Below are 21,550 nucleotides of genomic sequence, written 5' to 3' on the forward strand. Positions count from 1 at the left end.
TGTCCTACCCAATTCTACGCTTATATTTTCATAATGCTTTTGTCAAAACAGCAGGAATGATGCTTTATCTATTAATGAATGTATCTTTCTTTTAAACATAATAAACTCATATATCAGAAAATGTAAAGCTACTTTGAAGTTGAAATTTCATTTGGAATGAAAATCAATTTTACACCTAGGCATTTTATGTGTGTGTACTCAGGTTATAGAAAACAAGACTTAACCAAACATTTCCAGGTTTTGTGGCCAACAGCTTTGCTCTTACCATCACAAAGATATTTATATCTTTGCCATTTTTTAACCCCCTGGAATAATCGAAGACTGAAACAATCCTTTCTCCCTTGAACACATTGGTTTGTCACATCTCTGTAATCATTAGTTGGTTATCAAAATTCTAATACGCTTAACAATAGTGGCATGAGATAAGCACAGGGACTGTTTACTGTTCTGATAAAGAATATTGATTCGACACAAAACAGTTTTTACTTGTAATCATAAAAAACTTTAGCATCCTGCATACATTATGTGGCTCTCCCTAATCATGAAGCTTGCTCGTTTTGGGCTCCAACATTTACCACAGAACTGCTTTATAGTATCTATATAATTTTTCTTCTTTTTGTCCCTTCTTTGTAGTTGTTTGAAATTACAGTGCCTCTCTCTCAAGGCCCCAAACCAGTCACAATCAGTTTTGCCAATCACACCTCCTGCCGATGCATGTCTAAGCTGGATGTTTACAGACAAGTCCACTCAATTATTAGACGCTCCCTGCCAGCAGCACTGCCACAGTGAGTATGACTTTGATCTGCTTTTTTCTGCATCCTCTACTAACATAAACTTATTTCCAAGTAAACACAGTTGATTAAAAGACTTTTTGTGAAATGTGCTATATTTCTCTATCAAATAAAACAAGACAAATTTGAAAATGCACTGTGAACATAAAATTAAACTGAAACAGGAAAACCTATGATATAGACAAAATAGCTTACCATATAAAGTAAGTATTTCTGTGGAAAGACACACATGCCACCAACATTTAACACTCATTTAACAATCAGGTGTGCAAATTCATAGATGGATGTTAAAACTGAAAACATTTGAGTCTTAAGATTTTTGGCCCCAAACGAAAACTAAACATGAATATATTATTTTATATTTTTTATATCATTCAGTTGCCTTTTTTCCATCTCAATTAGTTTTTCTCAACATATCAATTCATATTTTTTATTTCAGCAAGGATTGAATATTGAAATATTAATACTTTAAAATTTTTTTCTTGATATTATTTCATATTCGCTCTCAAAGAAACATTTGTTATTCAACATTATTTCCCATCCTATTTTTTAGTTGGTTTTATGGTTTAGCATGTACGGCACCATATGCTTCATTAGATCTCATAAAGAGCCTGGATAAAGCATAACGGATTGACTCTGTGAACAGTTTATAACGAATCGTTACACATTGCCACCTGAGGTCTAGGAACTTTCTCTCCCCAGATAAGAATGCAGCATTTTATTCTTTAGGACAGCCAGGGCATATAGCATGGGCATGTAAAGAAACTTTGTATAACTCCAACATTAATAACAGAAGTATAAATAAATTGATGAGTAAACATGCATCACCAAAAACTTTTTTAGGAACCTTCCCTTTTAGGGGACTTGATTATAAGTGTGGTATGCTAATGGCAGTTTCCCCTGTTGCATCTCTTTGTGCTGCTTTACTTACTGTGAGAGGTGGGAGTCCTTACCTTTCCAGAGACACTTTAGGTAAAACTCTTGGGTAGCCTACTTGGACTGACAAAAAGAATCTGTGAATAAGTTCACACCGATGCAAGTGCAGACAATGGCTCCCTGAAGTAGTAGAGAGATTTCATTCACACAGTCCTGGGAATTCTAGTCACTTGTATCCCTTGGCAAGTCATCTAATCTAAGCATTTCAGTCATTATCTCTATGCTAATGGTTTTCAGAATTACAATGCAAGATCTGCGCATTTTGCTCACTTATAATTAATATTTTATCGAATCCCTTTTATATGCATGCATGCACTTCAGTCCTGTATGACTCTGCAACCCCATGGACTGTAGCATACCAGGCCCCTCTGTCCATGGGATTCTCCAGGCAAGAGTACTAGAGTGGGTTGCCATTTCCTCCTCAGGGGTTCTTCCCCACCCCAGGATTGAACCCACATCTCTTATATCTCCTGCACTGGCAGGTGGGTTCTTTACCACTAGTGACACCCTTTTATATAACTGTGTTTATTTATAATCATATTAGATGGAATAGGTACCAAATCAAAGATTTATTAAGTCTGTTTATTTACCTCTACATTATTCATAGTAATGATCTTTCACATTCTTTGAGACCTTGGAATCACACAATTGTCACTAATTACTTCTTTTCCTTGTATCATACCCAAATGCTATTGATTATTTTGGGGGAGAGGGGAGACAGCCACTCCAGCCTAAACTGACCATTTCATTTCCATCATTGCCATCCCATCCACTTCATTCTGCATGGATTTCTGATTTAATTCAGTGGTTTCAATACGGTCTTTCTTGTACCAAATATGTCTCCAGTTCCTGAGTAATGTCACAAGTAAGCTTTAAAAGGCATCATTTCATTCACCTGACCAGAAACCTTCAGTGACTTTCAACTTCCCAAAGAACTGGACACTGATTTTCCACCTCTGTCATCTGGCATCAGCCTTCCTTTCTTGTTTGCTTCCCATTCTTCTCCAAGTCTGTGTTTCACAAAGTCTGATTCCCTGAAGACCAAGCGCATTTCCTGCACTGTATCTTGTTTCTATTCTGGCCTGGCTTAAAATAAATTTCCTTTATTTTCTGCCTTTCCAAAGTCCTATCCGTTTCTCAGAGTTCAGGTGGAGGTCTTTCTCCTGCCCTTGTCTTGTCCAAGCATCACAGGCACCTTTTGCTTCTTGAATACCCACAGCAATGACAGTATTTACTCTGTCCTTGAACAGATTTTTAGGGCTCTGTAGAAGTTGCATGTGAAACTGGATTGTGAGGTTATTTTAGGCAGGTTTATGTGCTCTATAATGTCCAGCTCATAACACTTAAGAATCATTGAGCCATTCCTGCTTCAGGTCCGAGCAGACATTGTCTCGCTTAATACTCACAAAAACATCTATGAAGCTGGTGGTAGGATTAGCCTTATTTTACGGATGAAGCAGATAATCACTACAAATTTGGGGACTCATCAACAAATGCTTGCTAAATAACTTACTCATCTGTATGTATCTCAAAGCTTTTGTGTATTTTACTCATGTTTTCATCAGTACTTCCATGCTACATGCTGTTTGAGGTCAAGAAGAGACAAAAAGAGCAAAAAGACCTTGGGTCTTGGGGTAAGCCAGAGCTGAATGAGGTCTGCCACTAATTAGTGTTTTAAGATTGGGCATTTCATGTCTCTGAGCTTCAGTTTGCTTATATATAAAATGTAAAGATATAAAAAGGGTTGAAGGAAATGCGGCGTACTTCTACTGTGCTGAGAATGGTGTCCAGCATCTGAGAAACTGTCATTAAAGGACAGATTTAATATCATCATGAAGATTCATGTTGAATTCATTTCCTTGTCTCTGTGTTTTTCAGTGTGTTTTAATGCATAAAATTAAGAATTGTATTTTATATTCCAAGCCAATACACACAAAACTATGTGTATAGCAATATCTAACTATGTATATGGCATCACTGACTAGATGGACATGAGTTCGCTCCGAGAGTTGGTGATAGACAGGGAGGCCTGGCATGCTTCAGTCCACGGGGTCGCAAAGAGTCGGACACGACTGAGAGACTGAACTTAACTGAACTATGTATATACGTTTGTGATATTCATAATATATATAAAATTTTAAAGTAGATCTCTATTATACTTTACATGTAGTTATGCAGCCATATAAAACTATAAAAATAAAACAAAGTATTGTTTTAAATTATTTCCTTTATTATTCAACCTTTTTTTTTCATTATCATCCCTTAAGGATCCTTTTATAGATGTTTTTTCCTAATCACCTACCCCATGAAATTTTAATGCCACAGACATATTTACATCTCTTTATATATCTTAAATATGTCTGGGCTTTATACATTAAAGAGGAAATATAAAGCTTTGTTTTTTATTCAGTATAGGATTAAAAAGGACGAAATAAAAATTTTATAGTGAAAAGTTAAATAACAATGTAAAATCTGTTAATACTGAATATAACTTTATAACTACGTGCTGGGAAACATAAAAAGTAATGTATTTACTTATAAATGTTAATATATCAAATTACATATGGAAACTAGCAACTGATAAAAATGTATAACACAAATAAAACTTTTCAAACATTTAAAATAATCATTTTCCAAGTAAAGTAAAATATTTTTAAAAGTAAGTTTGAAAAAATTTTTTGAGAAATTAACTTTTTTGAACTTCTGCTTTCTACAAGAAAACAATAATTAACCTGTATAGCTGCGAGATACTCATGCAGAGGGTGTCAATGATGTTTCTTCTTGGCATCTGACATGCTAATGCTTCGATTATCTTTTGTAGAATTAACTAATAAATGTAAACTCTTTAATTCTCAAAGCTCAGGTTTCACACAAAACGGATCAAACAGAAGCCACAGGGCAGCCCACAAGCACCTCTCACTGTATGACTTTGAGATAGGCAGTTGGTCAAGAGAAATTCCTTCAGTCACAGCCATTTACTCACTGTACTTTTGTAGCCTTATTTTGTATACACTTTAGATATGTTTTCCAGGCCAAGGTTTGTGTGGTAGCCAATAAAATCTAATAGAAATTAAATAATAAGGAATGAGACTTTGTTGGTTTTGGAGCGCCAGAAACCATTGTCAGAGCCAAGATTCCTCCTCCTCAATATCTAATTTTTTACAGATGATATTTTTCTCATTATGAATGCATGTCTTATTACGTGTGTGCACTTAAATACTTTTTTCCTATTGTTCTCTTTTTTTTTAATGTTGGTCTTGACCTATTATGAGTTGTGACCCACAATTTAATTGGAAAACTACCACAGTGATCATGGATATATGATGAATACATAGCTATGTTTTGAAATCATTACCTTTGTTAACAAGAGTTAAGAGGAACCGCCACCACAATGGCTAGAATTAAAAGGCAGAGAAAACCTTGAGTTGATGTAGTACAATGGGAATCACAGAGGAGAATGTAAAATTGTGCAACTGCTTTGTAAAATATATTGGCTGATGCTTATGAGCTTAAATACACACTTAAATATGATTGATAACTTCCCCTTCTAGGTATTTACCCAAGAGAAATATAAACATATTTCCATATCATAACTTGCAGGCAAATGTTCATATAAGCCCTGTAACCGATAACTGGGGACAAACCAACATCAATCAAAGGTGAATGCACAAACAGATTGCATTATTTCCATACAGTAGACTATTGCTAAGCAGTCTAAAAAGAATGACCTGTGGATGCACATAACATAAATGGATCTCAAAAACATTCGGCTGGGTGAAAGAAGCTAGACTCAAAAGAATGCACACTGCATGATTCATTTCACATGAAACCCTAGAAAAAATGAATATAATCTAGATTCAGAGGGAAGAATATCATTGTTTAGTCGCTCAGTCATGTCCAACTCTTTGCAACCCCACGGAATGCAGCCTGCCAGGCTCCTCTGTCCAATCATTCTCCAGGGGATCTTTCTAGGGATCAAACCCACGTCTCCTGTGTCTCCTGCATTGGCAGGCAGATTCTTTATCACTGAGCCACCAGGGAAACCCTAGTGTGAGTTACACAGGTGTATAAATTTGGGAAAAGGCAATGAATTTAAAATAGGAGCATTTTATTGTAGGCAAATTATTCCTCAGTAAAATTGATTCTTTCTAATGCCAAGTGAAAAAGACCCTTTCATTAACTATAATTTTGAAATTAGTGGTGAATGTGTTCAAACCTTTCTGGTGACACTTTAAATCAAGATTATATGATTCCTTCCAGGGAGGGCTTCCCAGCACTCCTTTCTGCAGAGACTGAAATTTCGCTTAGATGCAACAGCGTCCCTTTTCTGCTCCACCCTCGCTCCCATCCACCACTACCAGCAGGATGACAAGTCTTGTCTTTCCTAAATGTTTGGTGTTACATTTACATTATTGTGATGTTAAAACTAAGTAGCAGATCATTTGTTTTACGTTATTTATGAACAAGTATAACTAATTAAAATAATCTCTCACCAAATGAGTCATTCATAACATAATTAAGGAGTCTCTGGATTGGACAAAGAATGTTTCTTCTGGGTACTGTGAGAGGACAAAGACAAGCTTGACTGCCTCTAACCTCTGAGCATTCAGTGAAAGGGCAATGCATGTTACACTGATAATTCTTTTATTTTACTAAATGTTACCATGCACCACGTATCTGCCACCCACGGCCCTTGCTCATAACTCCTGACACCAGGCGGCCGCCATGATGGCAAACACCAAAGAAAAGGGTGCTTCCTGCAGGTGGCTTCCTGGTTTGAAAATTCATTCTCTGCTCACTAGCTCTCTGAGTTTTGCTAAGTTCTGTAAACTTTTGTGACAGGTTTTCCTCACTTTTAAAGTTAAATATAAATTAAAATGTTCATACAGCATAACATTTATGATCAAATCCTCACAATCTATTCAATAGCATGATACTATATTGCATGTTAATCTAAGATTATAATAGCATAGCATACTAGAATAACAATGATGATGATGATGACAGATCTACCTCATAGATGTGTAGTGATGTTTATAATCAGTATTTGTATTAAATATTAGCCCAATTCCTGACATACAGGAAGCATTCAATAAACACTATTTTTATAGTGTTTTATAGCTTCTATTTTTACTAACATTTTACAAGTGGAAAAATCAAGTCTTGGAAATGTTAATCAGCATATACAAAGCTAAACAGCTTTAAAAAAAGTGCCAGAGAGAGATAAAAAGCCAAATGTCTCTTTTTCTTACCTCTATGCTTTCCTCAATAATGTGCAGCATTTCTAGTATTTACAAAAAGATTTCAAGTCTCAATATCAGCAGCACGAAAAAATATCATAAATTCCACAGGTAGAAGAGACTATCTCTAACAAATGGTTAAATATCAATATATTGATGTTTTCATAGATGCTCTTTTTTCCAATTATTTCCTCTTATATTTTCCTTCAGGTTGAATTCCATGAATTTCTAGGGTCTCTTTAATGATAGATACTCTCTTTTAATGGAGGGAGCCATTTATGATTAAAAAGTGATACCCTAGATTTTTCTACTTGGTGTTTATTCATTTATGAATATTTATGTTGGGTCTTCTATGTGCATAGCATTGTGCTAGGAAATGTAGGATATTTTTAATGGATTATATAGTTTCTCAACTAAAGCAACTCACATACCAGAGTGCAAATAAAGACATATATATCCAGTATAAGAAGCATATAATACACTACGCTCTGCTTCATTCATTCATTTCACGAAAAGCCATCGTGTGCCTTCTAGGTCCCACTGTAGTGCTGGGCTGTGGAGACAGAAAGAAAGAGCAGCCTGGTAGCAGCATAGTAGGTGGTCAGAGAAGCAGAACAGGAGTTGGGAAAAGTGGAGAGGAAGCTTCTGAAAACATCCAAGAGAGAAATCATGAGTGGGAACCAAGACAGGAGAAATGGGTGTGGAAAGATATTTTAGGAAATATAAGAAAGCATGTGACTTGGGGACTGTGTGGGGGATGACACAGAGGGAGAAGCTGAGGATGAAACTGCGTGGGTAATATTCAAAAAGGGAATACCTGTTTATAGGTAACAGTGAAAGCCAAGATACTTGATTCCTTTCCGGGGAGTGTGGAGTGGGAACTCTGAGTTAATGGACCCGTTACAGTTACGGGCATCTGCGCTTCAGAAATAAGTCAGTAAAGTGCATGTATAAGGGTGTTTCCTGTAGGATTGTTTAGAAACCCAAAATCTGGAAGAAACTTCAACAGCTACCAATAGGAGATTAATAAGTAATAGTATATATACCCACTTGTGGACTATCATGCAGCCAATAAATATAATGGAGCAAATTTTATGAAATGACATATAAAGATGTCCATAATAGATCGTTTAATGGAAAAAGGAAATTTCAGAATGGTACGCAAAGAGTCGGACACGACTGAGCAACTGAACTGAACTGAACTGATGAAAGGCTTTATCCCATTTTCTCATCAACTAAAAATGTATGTGATCATACAAATAAATGTATTTGCCTTAAAAAGAGGAATCTGAAATTATATAAAACCATTAGGATTGGACAGCACCTATTATGGGTATGAGTAGTTTGAGCGGGAATATTTGCATTTCATTTTATGTATTCTGTAATACACAGGTAAGAAAAGAGATGATCCCTTCCATGTACCACTTATTGTTAACGTCTCTCCACAGGTGCCAGGCTGCAAACAAGACTTGCCCCACAGATTACATATGGAATAACCACGTCTGCAGATGCCTGGCTCAGCAGGATTTTATTTTTTCCCCCAGTGCTGGAGATGGTAAGCCAAATGATGTTTTAACACTAAATGCCAAGGGTCTCTCTGTTAATTAACAAATACCTAATATTAAAATCACATGTACAATATTCATCCTAAAAGCTATGAAATCAGTCACTACAAAATAGGGCACTTTCTGCTTCACTGTCTGCTTCTGGTATTGTTTTGAACTTCTCTGTAAAGGAAGCTCCCTGTGGAAAGGAAGACACTTCTCAGTGCTCTTCATTGTTTCACTCCACACCCAGAACCGAGTAAGGGATAGTAAAGCTGTCCTGACTGTGTTTGTCTAGACTCTGCAGACGGATTCCATGACATCTGTGGGCCCAACAAGGAGCTGGATGAAGAGACCTGTCAATGCGTCTGCAGAGGGGGGCTTCGGGCTTCCAGCTGTGGACCCCACAAGGAACTAGACAGAGACTCATGCCAGTGTGTCTGTAAAAACAAACTTTTCCCCAACTCATGTGGGGCCAACAGAGAATTTGATGAAAACACATGCCAGTGCGTATGTAAAAGAACCTGCCCAAGAAATCAGCCCTTAAACCCTGGAAAATGTGCCTGTGAATGTACAGAAAATCCACAGAAATGCTTCTTAAAAGGAAAGAAGTTTCAGCATCAAACATGCAGGTAAGAAACCTTCATAAAGAGTATTAATTTCTCTTATATTGGAAATAGTTTTCTCAATCCAAAGCAATTTTCTCAGCCAAAATACTGGTTTGTTAGAAGGGGGCCATTTAAGTTCTGTAAGATGAATTCTGATATTTTGTAAACAATGCTAAATTTTTGGGAGACTGTTTGCTCCTGAAAGAGCAAGATGAGATCCCTGGAAACCAAAACGAGATCCAAGCTCAGACTGCACTAAGTCCTCGTCCCAGAGGCTAAGAGAACAGCTCGCAACAGGAGTTAGATGACAGATGCATAGGACAGTCATTTCTGGAGCATCTTCAACATACACCCAGGCAGTGCACCCCTGCCCCCACCAAAAATGACCGTACAGTGAGATGTAATTTTGGACAGCTGTTCTAAGTGCAGAAAATGTTGTGTGAAGTTCACAAAGGGTAGGATAATACCGTTTACTGTGGAAATGTATCTAGAAATGATAATAGTGAAGCTAAGTATTTAACGAGAATTAGAAAAATATATTAACACATTGTTAAAGGTTACTCAAGGCATTCCTTAAACCTGATTTGGCTTCCTTCATCACAGAAAAAAATGAGAGTCTCCTGGACTCGGACCCTTTCAGTGTTCATCCCTGACCTTCCTCCTCTGCTCCGAGAATAAGCCAGCTCTGGGTATTTGACACGGCCTCCCACTTTGCTTCAGCATCGCTCCACCAATCACGCCCCTTCACTTCCACACCTTTAATGTCCTCAACTCTGTTGTTCTCTTCCTCCAATTTAAAAAAGTTCCCGAATTTCTTTATTGGCATCTTATTGCCACGTTGAACTTTCTTTAGCAACAAGCTCTGTGCTTGTCTTCTGAGTTGCTCCGTGATGGGTCATTTGCATTTATCTGTTCACCTCTTTCATCTCTCCTTTATTCACACAGCTGTAATCCTGTTATGCCCCGGGGACTCCATGATTAAGCTTTGTTTAAGGTTTCAGTAGCCCCTTCACTGTCAGATTTCACAAACAGTCCGGTCTTTCTGCGGTTTCTCTTTGGGCTTTCTGTTTGTGCGAGAGAACACTGTGCTCTCCTGGTCGTCCTTTTAGTCTTCTCTCCAGCTGTTCTCCGTCACCATCACTGGGTTCTCTTCTTCCACCAACTCTTTACAGATGGTGATAACACCTATTTACAATATAGTATCTATATGAATGTTAATCGTTACTTTTGTCTTCAGTAAAGTGTCCTTCTTTTGATTCTCAAGAGCTTGTATTACCATTTCAGTTCATCTTTCTGATGATCCAGCCACTCTAACATGTTAGCCACTGCATGAGCAGACGTCCATGAATCTAGGTATCTCTTCTTCCATTACCATTTCAGAAAACCTTATAGGAAAACTTATGTTTCCTCTTTAGAGTATTTTTTAGCAATAATATTCCAATTTTACTTTCATGTCCTATTCTAATTACCAAAAGGATATACCAAAACTATAGAAAAATATAAATACTAAATGTTTTTAAAGATTATTAAACCATTTTGCACATTGAATCCAAGTGAACCCAGTTTCCAGTGAAAAACCTGAAATTTTTGTTTACATAAAACTAACCAGTTATTATATTTTTCTACACAGTTCTTACATTAACTTAGAGAAAACGTTTCTATCATTGTATTTCTCCTCATAAAATACATTGTTTCTTAATGGCTTTCTATTTACTGAATTAATTCCATGTTCATTTTCCTAAGTATATAATTCCAGGTTTTATGCATATACTGAAACAAAAAAAATGATAGTTTGATATTTTGAAAAAATACATACTCCTCACTTTCTCATCACATTTATTCTAAAAGTGTAGTGGGCAGAGTATCTATTCTGTGATTCAGTTCCTTAGTCAGCAACTTTCATTGATTATTGAAAATCGTATCTTTTTAGTAAAGGATTACCAGTATCCCTATACTAATTCATTTGTATTTAGAAATGAGTAAATAAATAAAATTTTAACTAGATATGCTTTCCGGAGCAAAAGAAATGATATTTCAGAATCCTAGTTGTAGCTTTTCTGTGGTACATTTCTGATTTCCAGGTGGCCTTGCATTTTTCTCCATGGCCACATTATGTATACTCATCCCTCAGAAAGTCCTTCAAAGATGTTCTGTTCACTGGAGCAACAGGGCTGTGGATGTTATTGACTGCTGAGTCATTTGTCCTTTCACCACCGCTAGAAACTGGACATCGAGGGTGGGGGGAGAGGAACCTCCCCCACAGTGAATACTGTCCCTCCCTGCCCCTTCTCCCGGCCCGCACTGTTTTCACGTGGAGTTCAGGTGGACAAGGGAGGCCGACCACCCTTGTGCAGCAGCCAGCTGCCAGCCCAAGTCAAGAGTAAGGGTGGGGCCCTCCTGTAGACCACAGCCCTGCCAGAATGGCTGGGTTTAATCTCCCTGAAGTCTGGGTTCCAACCAAGTCCCAGATTCTTGAGAATTCTGCCACGCTTATGTGATCATGCTAAATCGGCAGACCATAAATATTCACTTTCAAAATTTCTGTTTTATGTTACTTTCATCTACAAAGTGCAGAGCACTTCAAAAGAATGAATGCTAACAACACCTCATTCTTCCATTTGTTATTTCTGCAAGCAAGACTTTTTTTTTTAAGGTTTTTTCCATCCCTCTTAAATTTGGAAATTCCAGGCACAAATTTTAGCTATTTATAAACTGGACAACCGTTTTATGATAAAATGAGTAACTTTGTTCCAGCCTGAAACTTAGAAAAACACGAAAGTGCATTTGTAGCATAACAGATTCATCCCTTGGTCTTTAACAGAAGTCTGTCCTTCTTTGTTCCTCTAGTTGTTACAGACGACCATGTACAAATCGAGTGAAGCATTGTGAACAGGGACTTGCATTTAGTGAAGAAGTATGTCGCTGTGTCCCTTCCTATTGGAAACGACCACATGTGAGCTAAGGTTACATCTTTTCTAGTTCGTCATTGTTCTGTCATGGGAAACCATGCTGCCCTGTTAGAACTATGAACACAGACACTTTGTGGACCGGGCAACAAAGACAAAAGTCAGCTTCCTGAACCACGTGGAGAATGTTACAGAAATGGACTGGAGATCGTCTGCAAAAGACCTCTTTAAAAGACTGGTTTTCTGCCAGTGACCAAACAGCTGAGGTTTTTCTCTTGTGATTGTTTTTTAAAAAGAATAATGACTATATAATTTATTTCCACTAAAAATATTGTTTCTGCATTCATTTTTATAGCAATAACAACTGGTAAAGCTCACTGTGATCAATATTTTTATATCATGCAAAATATGTTTAAAATAAAATGAAAACTGTATTATAAGCTGGTAAGTTGAATCCATTACCATCTTATGCTATCAGCAAAACCTGATATTGTGAAAAGTCATCTCCCCCTGCCCTCCCTCTTTTTTTTGTCTCTGGGTATCAGATTATGATTGCTGAGAAAAAGTATGCTCCTGTAAAAGAAAGTTTAAGATGGACAGCAGTTGTTATTACATTTTATTTTTAATCTCAATACATTTAATGAGTATAAATGTTTTAGCAAACGGTACTTTTGAATTTATAGCCAAATGAATTGACAGAAAACATATCATCTTATTAGATAGTCTGTTTAGCATGGTTATATCATGAAAGTTATTCAGTGCCCCGGGAGCATTCAGACTTAACCTGGTATAATAGCTCTTGGTATGTATTAATATTAAAATGCCTTTAAAATATTTTACTCAAAAATAATCTTTTCCAAATATTTAATTGCTTCTGACTAGCTAAATACTTTTTACAAGCTGAAGTGCTTCTATCCAACACATATAAATTGGAAGTGACATTTAAATGCTCATGTGTTAAAAAGCAACAGTCACACACGGTACTTGTTTCATTTTTTTTTAAAGGAAGCACACTAAGATACTTTTTTCTTGAGAACAAATATTTGCCTATATAAATACAACCACATAAGTGGTTTGCTTGTTGACAAAGAATTGATTATTTGCTTGTATGACATGATTCCTAGCAAAAATAAAAAAACAACATAACTACTAGTAAATACATAAAAATAAGTAGTCCTGAAAGGAGAAAAAAGAATCTATAGAGTTATGTAAACATAAAAATAAGTCTCTTAAAACTTGCAAATATAATATAACAAAAACATTTTAAATGGTATAGGTGACTAGTCAGTACAATAAAAATATTAGTATCTGTATGTTTTGCTACAAAATAATTTATTTTTTATAATACTTTATTGGAAGGTTGATGTCCTAAATATATTGAAACACTATTTTCAATACGGACTTTTAAAACACTATTATATGCAAAGTTTATTGAATTAAAGGTACATATTCTGGACAAGTTTAACATCTCGTTCAGAAAGTCAGATCTTTTTTTAATCTATTGGGAAGAAAAAGCACTCTTCTGAAATTCTCTTATTATATACTTATGGATCATCTTTATATTTTTTAAGTAAAGATGGATCTGAAACCTGTAGACAGAAAATATGTGCTGTGTACGTCTATGAAGCACCTAAGATGTAGGTAATTTTCAAAGTTGAGAACAGCAACCAAACTAATAATAATAGTAAAACAAAAGTAAAATATAAGTAAATTTGACAACAGCTATAGTTTTATCAAAACTTCCCCAAGAGAACAAATTCAGGGGTCATTACCAAAAGGAAAAACGGAATCACAATAAACAACATCCTTCCACCTGAAAGGGAGCCACAGTCCTTGATGCATAAGATGGTCACTGTGTATACAATTCAGCCGAGATTCAGTTTCAATCATTTTTCATCACATTTCAGCCAAGAATATAAGCAAACAAACATGATGTAATCTGTTAAGTTGATGTGGTATTCATCAGTTTTAGTCCTGATACATTTAAATATATTAATTGATTTAGCTACTTAAAAAAAAAAAAACTATTCTAAGTTTCCAATGAATCTCTTGAAGCCATGGAGAGAATCTTAGAATCTGATATAATGACCCTTCAGCTTAAAAAAATCTAAACTATGTGTTGACAATTCGTTTCTCAGAATATATGAGTATGCCAAAAAAAAAAAAAAATCACTAGACCAAAATATAAAGCATAAGGCATGCCAGAAAAAATAACATTTAATTTGTCCCTGGAGATGTAATAATTTTGATGAAAAGCAAAAACAACATCAACACGACAATACTTTGCCAGAGGTTCTTGCAAACAATTTTATGTAGACCATAAAAATCTCACTTCATTACATTATAATAATTGAGATTTTGTGGTGATGGTTAAGTGGACTAGAGATCAAGCTAAACAATCATTTAAAATATTAATATTAGCTAACAGGATTCAGTAAGAAGCTAAAATATACAGTGAAGATGTTCATAAATTGTACAAAAGTCTCCAACTACCAATCAGTCAACTCTTAAGAATAAAGCAACAATTACTATACCCAAATCTTGGAAAGTTTATATACGGAATTTCATGTCTAGAAACCTAACACTATAAATGCTTTGTTTAAAAGACTCATGGAACAAAGTATTTTGGTGAGCAGTTATAAGATTTAGCTTCCAGATTTTTTTACTTTAGAAGAAGATTTTGACCTTTTGATATTTGCTAACTTCTTGAGGGAAACAGATTCCATGATTAGGGTTTCTAAAAATCAACTCTGTCCTCCATCTCCATACTGCTCAGAGCCGAAGTGAGCGTTAGTGGCGCACCCTGCGTGCACTTCTTTCAGAGAAGGGAGAAAATCACTCACTGACCACACAGTCCAGGCTTCCTCCAGGGGTGCCCTGCTCAGCAGGAACTTCACTCAGTGAGGGAGAGAGAAGAAGCAGATTCAACAGGTGAGGGAGGTCATATTGCAGCACTTGTTTTGGTATTTTGTTAAAGTTTACACATCTCCTTACGTGATCAAATTTCTATATTCACCTTCCCAGGAAGTGCTGGGGCAAAGCACTGAACCAAGCTCCCTTGACTCCACTTCATCTGCATTTCTATGCCATCCCCCAAGGTTTGAGCTCCCAATAGCAGATTTTTCAAAGGATGCTTTCTAGGGATTTTACCTTTTGAACTGAAAATGAGAATAACATAAAAATAGTGTTTCCCTCCACTGCAGTAGAAGAGTGTGTTGATGTGTCTGATTTTGTAGATGAACTGTAGAAAGCTGTGAATAAATGCAATGTTTATGTCCTAAAGAAGCATAGAGTCCACCCAGAGAACTGCTTAGGGAAGTCCATGGCACATATGTTATAAAGTAAGTACTGCTTTATCTGTTTGTGTTTGAATTTTTAAGATATTGGCTATTTTGTAGGCAGAGAATAGCTATCTGTTAATTTATGGACATGTACTAATAAGTGGAATTTGATGGTTTGAAAAAAAAAAGTTTCACATGCTCTTTTTTCTTCATTCTATAGCCAACAACCCATTGCTTTAAAAAAAAAAGAAAAAAATGTCATACTATAACAGAAAGAGCCCTGGACTGGGAATTGTGAGCCAGGTTTTTTAATCCTGATTTTCTGCTTTGTCCTTGAGCAAATCACCAAAATCTGAGTCTCAACTTCAATCTGTGGAAGTAGTAAGTTGAATGAAATTGTGCATTATGTCCAACTCTAGTTTTACAAACACTGTACTAAACTACCTTCAGAGGGGAGGTAAAAGGAACAATTTTAAGAACTGCAGGGAAGCACCACGCCTGTGATTAGTGAGACAATTAATTCTATCAACTCAAAACATTTACAGTTGCCTCTGTAGACAGTCCATGGGCAGCACCAAGTGTTTTGACTTCTGGACTTACGAACATCTAGATGCCAGATCCTGACGCTACAGGCCCAGTTCCTAATCAAATCCTATCATGAGAATCCCAGATGGAAACGCTGTCAGAAGTCAATTTCGCTTCAACAGCCTTGCTTGGATGAAATATAGTGTGTGTGCCTCTGACTGAGGTTTGGAAGCAAGGTTTGGAAGCAGTGTACAGGAAATCTCAATTTTTGCTTTCTTGTGAAAGTTGCTTGGTTTTGTTTAGGGTTGTTGTTTTTTTTTTTCTGAGATAGTTACTTTTCCAACAGTTGAAAGAAAATTTCCAGAGTCTCCATGTGTGATCCCCTTTGATATGAAGAAATTAGGAAATATGACGCTTTAAGTTGTCTAAAGTAGTTGTAGTTTAAGAATTAGAATTATAGTATAAAAGAGATTTTCATTTACAATTTCTGACATGAAACATTTCAAACAATCTCATGAGAATTTTGTTGTGATTTTCTTAAAGATCAATAGTTACTCTTAATGAGGTCACTAATCAGAGGAATGGGGCTTCCCTGAAGTTTTTTAATTAAAAAAAAAAAACTTAAAATACATTTGGCTGGAAATAACTTCCATCTCTGTTTATGAGCATGGATACTGAAAGTCACATCATTCACCAGCAATCATATCGTGATGAATTTTCTTTCAAGAAGACAGTGAAGAAACACAATCTCTTCATCTCTGGATTGAAAGCAGATGGTTTTGCACATAATGTCCTATCACATGAGAATTCCATCATGATTTTTTCATAACAAGTTACATGACAGGTTTGTGCTGTGTGAGGAAATGACAAGCTCTGTGACCCCTGTCTCATGAGAGTAGGCAGTGACAGGGCTGGCAGGAAAGAGAATTTTACGTCATCCATACCACGTGGTAAGGACCAACATCTCCTGTGCTGAGGGAACCCAGAGCTTCAAGGAGCTGAGGAGGTCCTAGAGGTTGCAGAGTTCTCTTGAGTCTATATGAAAGCACAGAGCAAGTGACCGTTAGTGTACCAGTTTTCTCACTTCTACGGTGGCAATCAGTGTGTGCTCCACAAAGTCGTAGGCTGGACACCGGGTCCCCAGGCCTCATTGCACAGAATAGCTCTGCTTCTATCAAATGTCAAGACATTTGGTAATTTTAACAAAAGTCCTTACAAATTCTTTCTTCAAATTACTGCTCTGAAATATGACATTTACCTTATTGAATTACTTTAACAACTTCTTGCTCTCTGCAAAAGACATCACCTTCCAGAGGAGCAGCTGTGGCCAAAGTTTTGGTCAAAACCCTGTAGCTCTGAAAACCCTCTTCAACCAACAGATTGTTGACACCAAGCAAGGTCACTGTGCTCTTATCAGGAGAGGAAAAGAGTTCTTAACCCCTATGCAAAGGGCCCCAGCTTGAATAAAGCTTACAAGAAAGAATTTATGAGAAAAATTAGGTAGGCTTTCATTCAGGTTTTTAAAGCAATTACACCTATTGGACAGCCTTTGACTAAAGCTAGGCTGGAGCATCCAGGGGTTGGATTTATAATCAATGCCCCCCGCCACACACACACACACCGTCAACCGTGAGGCATTATTCTTTGACCAGATCCACATGCCTGATTCTCTCTTACCTTATGAAGAGTTGTTGTACCAAGGACTTTGAATCTGTAAACAAAAATATGGAGCATCCCTCATCTGACATGCTCAATTTTTGTCAGAAGGCTGGTCTGAACTCAGCTCATTTTTTAAACTTTGCCCTCTCTTAATCTGGTCAGCTGCCATAGCAGAATACTACAGGCTGGGTGGCTTAAATGACAGAAAGTTATTTCTCACCATTCTGGAGGCTAGAAGTACAAGATCATGGGGCCAACAGAGTTGGTGTCTGGTGAAATCTCTCTCCCTATCTCCTAACCGCAAACATGTGTCCTCACTGTATTCCTATGTGGTCTTCCCTCTGGGCTCCTGTGGAAGGAATGAACTCTCTGGTCTCTTCATATAAGGACACCAAACCAAGCAGGTCAGAACTCCAGCCTTAGGATCTCATTTAACCCCGATTTCCTCCCTAACAGCCCTATTTTCTGATGTAATCACATTTGGGCTTAGGATTTTGACATAGGAATTTGGAGGGGACACAGTGCAGTCCATAGCAGCCTCTCTTGCAAATTTTAATTGGCAAGAAAAAGTTGGATGTGAATCAAATGTTTTGACACCAAAGAAATTTATTTCAAGGCAGAGTGCCTTGACAGTGTCAGGAGGTGGTGGGAAAGCAAAGGAGATCGGCAGAGAAAATAACTAATTCAAGAACACTCAAACTACACCTAAAATTCAACCTGAGAGAGTTTGTGAAAAATAGCCTACCTAATTGAAGTGTAAGTAAAAATAATGAAATCAGCTGGATTTTGCTCCCAACTTGGGTCTTAAATTGACCTGTCTCTGTAGTTGATAACATCAAGATACCTTGTATTGTAATGGGTTTGCTCTGAACAACTATGTGCTGCTTTCAGGAATCATCATGCATTCTTAATTTGTCAGATGAAATCTGGAGATAACTGTGACAAATCTAGAAAAGGTGTTTCCAAACAAGACACAAGCTGATGATCGCACTGAGCATTGGGATTCATGGGTGACCAAGAATCAAAGCCACTCTTGTTGATTTCAAAGGGAAATTCTTTCATTCCTTGGTTGCAGTTGATGGCAAAATTGTCAGATATGTTTGTATTTAGAATAGCACAATAAGCCCTCAATAAGTAATTTATATAGTCTTTTGCAGTTTTCAATGTTAAATTCTCTTTTTAACCAGTATTAAAATATCCAAGAATTCAACCTTATTTTAAAACTGCAGCAAAGTTCTGAGAGAGCAAAAATTTGAGAGAATGTCAGGATTCAGCCAAATATAAAATTTGGGGATCTGAATTTATCACCACTTGTGACTATGACAAAAGAATGTTGTAATACAGAATTCAATCATACATTTTGTCAAATTAAGTTATTAAACTTTGTACTTCAAATATATCAATTCCAACCCTTTGCTCTTTAATATGTAAAAGAGTTTACTGGAGGCTAGCTTTGAGAGATCAAGATAAATGTTCTGAGAAATGGTCATTTTTAATTTAAAAATGTGGGAGTTTTTGTAAAACATACAGATAGAAAAAGGAAACAAATGAGAAGAAATAATTCAAAGTCATCTGAATATTAATGACATTAGATTGGAAATAAATTTTATACTCAAATGTCTACTTGATTAAGCATTTCCCATATCATTGAGATAGGAATTTCCTTCATTTTTAATAAAATGCACTTTAGTGAAAGGAGAATGAAAAAACTGGCTTGAAACTCAACATTAAAAAACTAAGATCATGACATCCAGACATATCACTTCATAGCACATAGAAGGGGAAAAGTGAAAACAGTTACAGAGATTTTATTTTCTTGGGCTCCAAAGTCACTGCAGACCATGACTGCTGACATGAAATTAAAAGTTGTCTGCTCCTTGAAAGAAAAGCTGTGACAAACCTAAACAGTGTGTTAAAAAGCAGAGACATCACTTTGCCAACAAAGGTCCATATAGTCAAAGCTATGGTTTCCCTGTTAGTCATGTACAGATACACCAAAGAATCAGATGCTTTCGAATTGTAGTGCTGGAGAAGACTCTTGAGAGTCCCTTGGACTGCAAAGAGATCAAACCAGCCAATCCTAAAGGAAATCAGCCCTGAATATTCATTGGAAGGACTGATGCTGAAGCTACAATTCTTTGGCCACCTGATGCAAAGAGTTGACTCACTGGAAAAGACCCTGATGCTGGGACAGATTGAAGGCAAAAGGAGAAGGGGGAAGCAGAGGATGAGACGGTTGGATGGCATCATCAATTTAATGGTCATGAAACTGAGCAAACTCTGGGCCATAGTGGAGGACAGAGGAACCTGGAGTGCTGCAGTCCAGGGGGTCACAAACAGACACGACTTAGTGACTGAACAACAACAACCTTAGTCATAAACCTTAGAAATTCAGTTTAAATCAGCACTTCTCAAACATTAACTAGAGAATTCTTACTGCATTGTTAAAGGGAACATGATCTGGAAAATGTCACTGAGAAATGCATAATATTCCTGTCCTTTAAACTGAACAAAGGAGGCAAAACTGTGTCCTTAATATTTAACTTGCTTATAAGATTGGATGTAGCTATTAAACAGTTGTTGGAGAAAAAAATACCATAACTCAGAAATAGCTATATTGGGAATTCTCATCCATTTCTAGCAGATTGGAATTTTTTTTCTTTTACTTTTTCATTCTTCAAAAGAAAATAAATTTATAGAGATCTACGGAAATCCCAAGTACCTTTTCTGAGAGATGAACAACAGAAGTCTCAATCAAGGTTGTTGAAAGCATAGTTTGCTGAAAAGGGTGAAAGGTTAAAGTGTAGGATTATGAGAGTTTGGAGGAAGGGAGGTAATAATTTTAAAATAAAACTATAAAAATCACCAGACCAAAAAGAGTGTGTGACATATAATTTTAAAATACTAATAGGCAAATTAAAAGGTAAAATGTGCTCAGTCACTTCAGTCGTGTCTAACTCTGCGACCCCATGAACCATGGCCCACCAGGCCGCTCTGTCCATGGGATTCTCCAGGCAAGAATACTGGAGTGGGTTGTCATTTCCTTCTCCAGTAATAAAAGGTAAAATAGGACTCTACTATAATGTTAATAAAAAATATAGATCATCCTCCATGTTCAATACTGCAAATCTTCAGAAAACCTAAATGTTATCAATAAGATTCAACTTTTGGATGATACTTTTATTTTACTGTAGCCCTATAAAGCTATTCTGGTCTCCTCACATCAGGGAACTAAGCTGGTCTTGAAATAAAACACTCATCTAAAAAATTTTGATTAGACAACCACAAAAACTTGCAGATAATATTTCAAAGTTTGAAGGTGGTTGGGTAATGGTGAGGTGGGATATCCTTTCCTAGGTTAACAAATAATTTCTCTGTGAGAGTCCTCTTCAGTCTTCATCAATTTTTATCAGGTTGCTCTACTTATCAAACTGTATGAGCTTTTAAAGAGTAACACTATTTAAATTTTGATGTTTCTACTTGTTCACATATATCTGTCCTTATTTGCTGTGGGCCTGGTCATGGAGTTTATGTTGTCTCTCTGTACAAAAATATTATGGAGGCAAACCATTTTTTCTATCTGCTGTTTTCATTTCATTATGTTAAGCCTCCTTCCCTTTACAGTAATCAGATTTTTCAGGATTATGAAGATGATGGAGAAAATGGTATCACTAAGGAACATCTACAGCAATGAACCTGGGACATGAACTAGGTCAGTACATCTCAGAGTGGGGAAACTCGCTACAGGCAAGTCTAACTTCAAGTCTCTTTTCCTTCCATGGTTTTGCAAGAAAGGCATTTGACTGTTCTGGTCAAGCAATCAGATGCTTCTTCGAATTGAAATCCCAATGATAATTTCATTGGACCTCCTTTGTTCCTAAGATGTAAAATCCCTAGAGTCGTAGAATATCTGTATAAGGAAATAAAACTATTCAAAGGAGAAAACAAACTTACAAATAAATTTGCCAGAGAATCGGTGACATAAAATGTTAATTATTTCATGTTAGAAAAAAGAATGTCCTATAAAAAACTAAATGGTTCCTTAATGGTAACATTTGCA

General features: G+C 36.5%; 1 protein-coding gene and 1 long non-coding RNA gene across 2 annotated transcripts in view; one reads left to right on the forward strand and one right to left on the reverse strand.

Moving 5' to 3' along the window:
* Window positions 1-13,151, forward strand: part of VEGFC (vascular endothelial growth factor C) — an 84,141-nt gene extending 70,990 nt beyond the window's left edge. The window contains exons 4-7 of the mRNA XM_055416348.2: window positions 634-785; window positions 8,416-8,522; window positions 8,810-9,143; window positions 11,967-13,151. Of these exons, the coding sequence (XP_055272323.2) occupies window positions 634-785; window positions 8,416-8,522; window positions 8,810-9,143; window positions 11,967-12,081 (708 nt within the window). The 3' untranslated portion in view covers window positions 12,082-13,151. The remainder of the gene's footprint in view (window positions 1-633; window positions 786-8,415; window positions 8,523-8,809; window positions 9,144-11,966) is intronic.
* LOC129549214 (uncharacterized) overlaps window positions 1-21,550 on the reverse strand; it is an 85,505-nt gene that overhangs the window by 15,650 nt on the left and 48,305 nt on the right. The window lies entirely within an intron of this gene.

This window comes from Moschus berezovskii, chromosome 26 (genome assembly GCF_049115385.1).
Source record: "Moschus berezovskii isolate FMDL1 chromosome 26, NW_MosBer_1.0, whole genome shotgun sequence".
NCBI lineage: Eukaryota > Metazoa > Chordata > Mammalia > Artiodactyla > Moschidae > Moschus > Moschus berezovskii.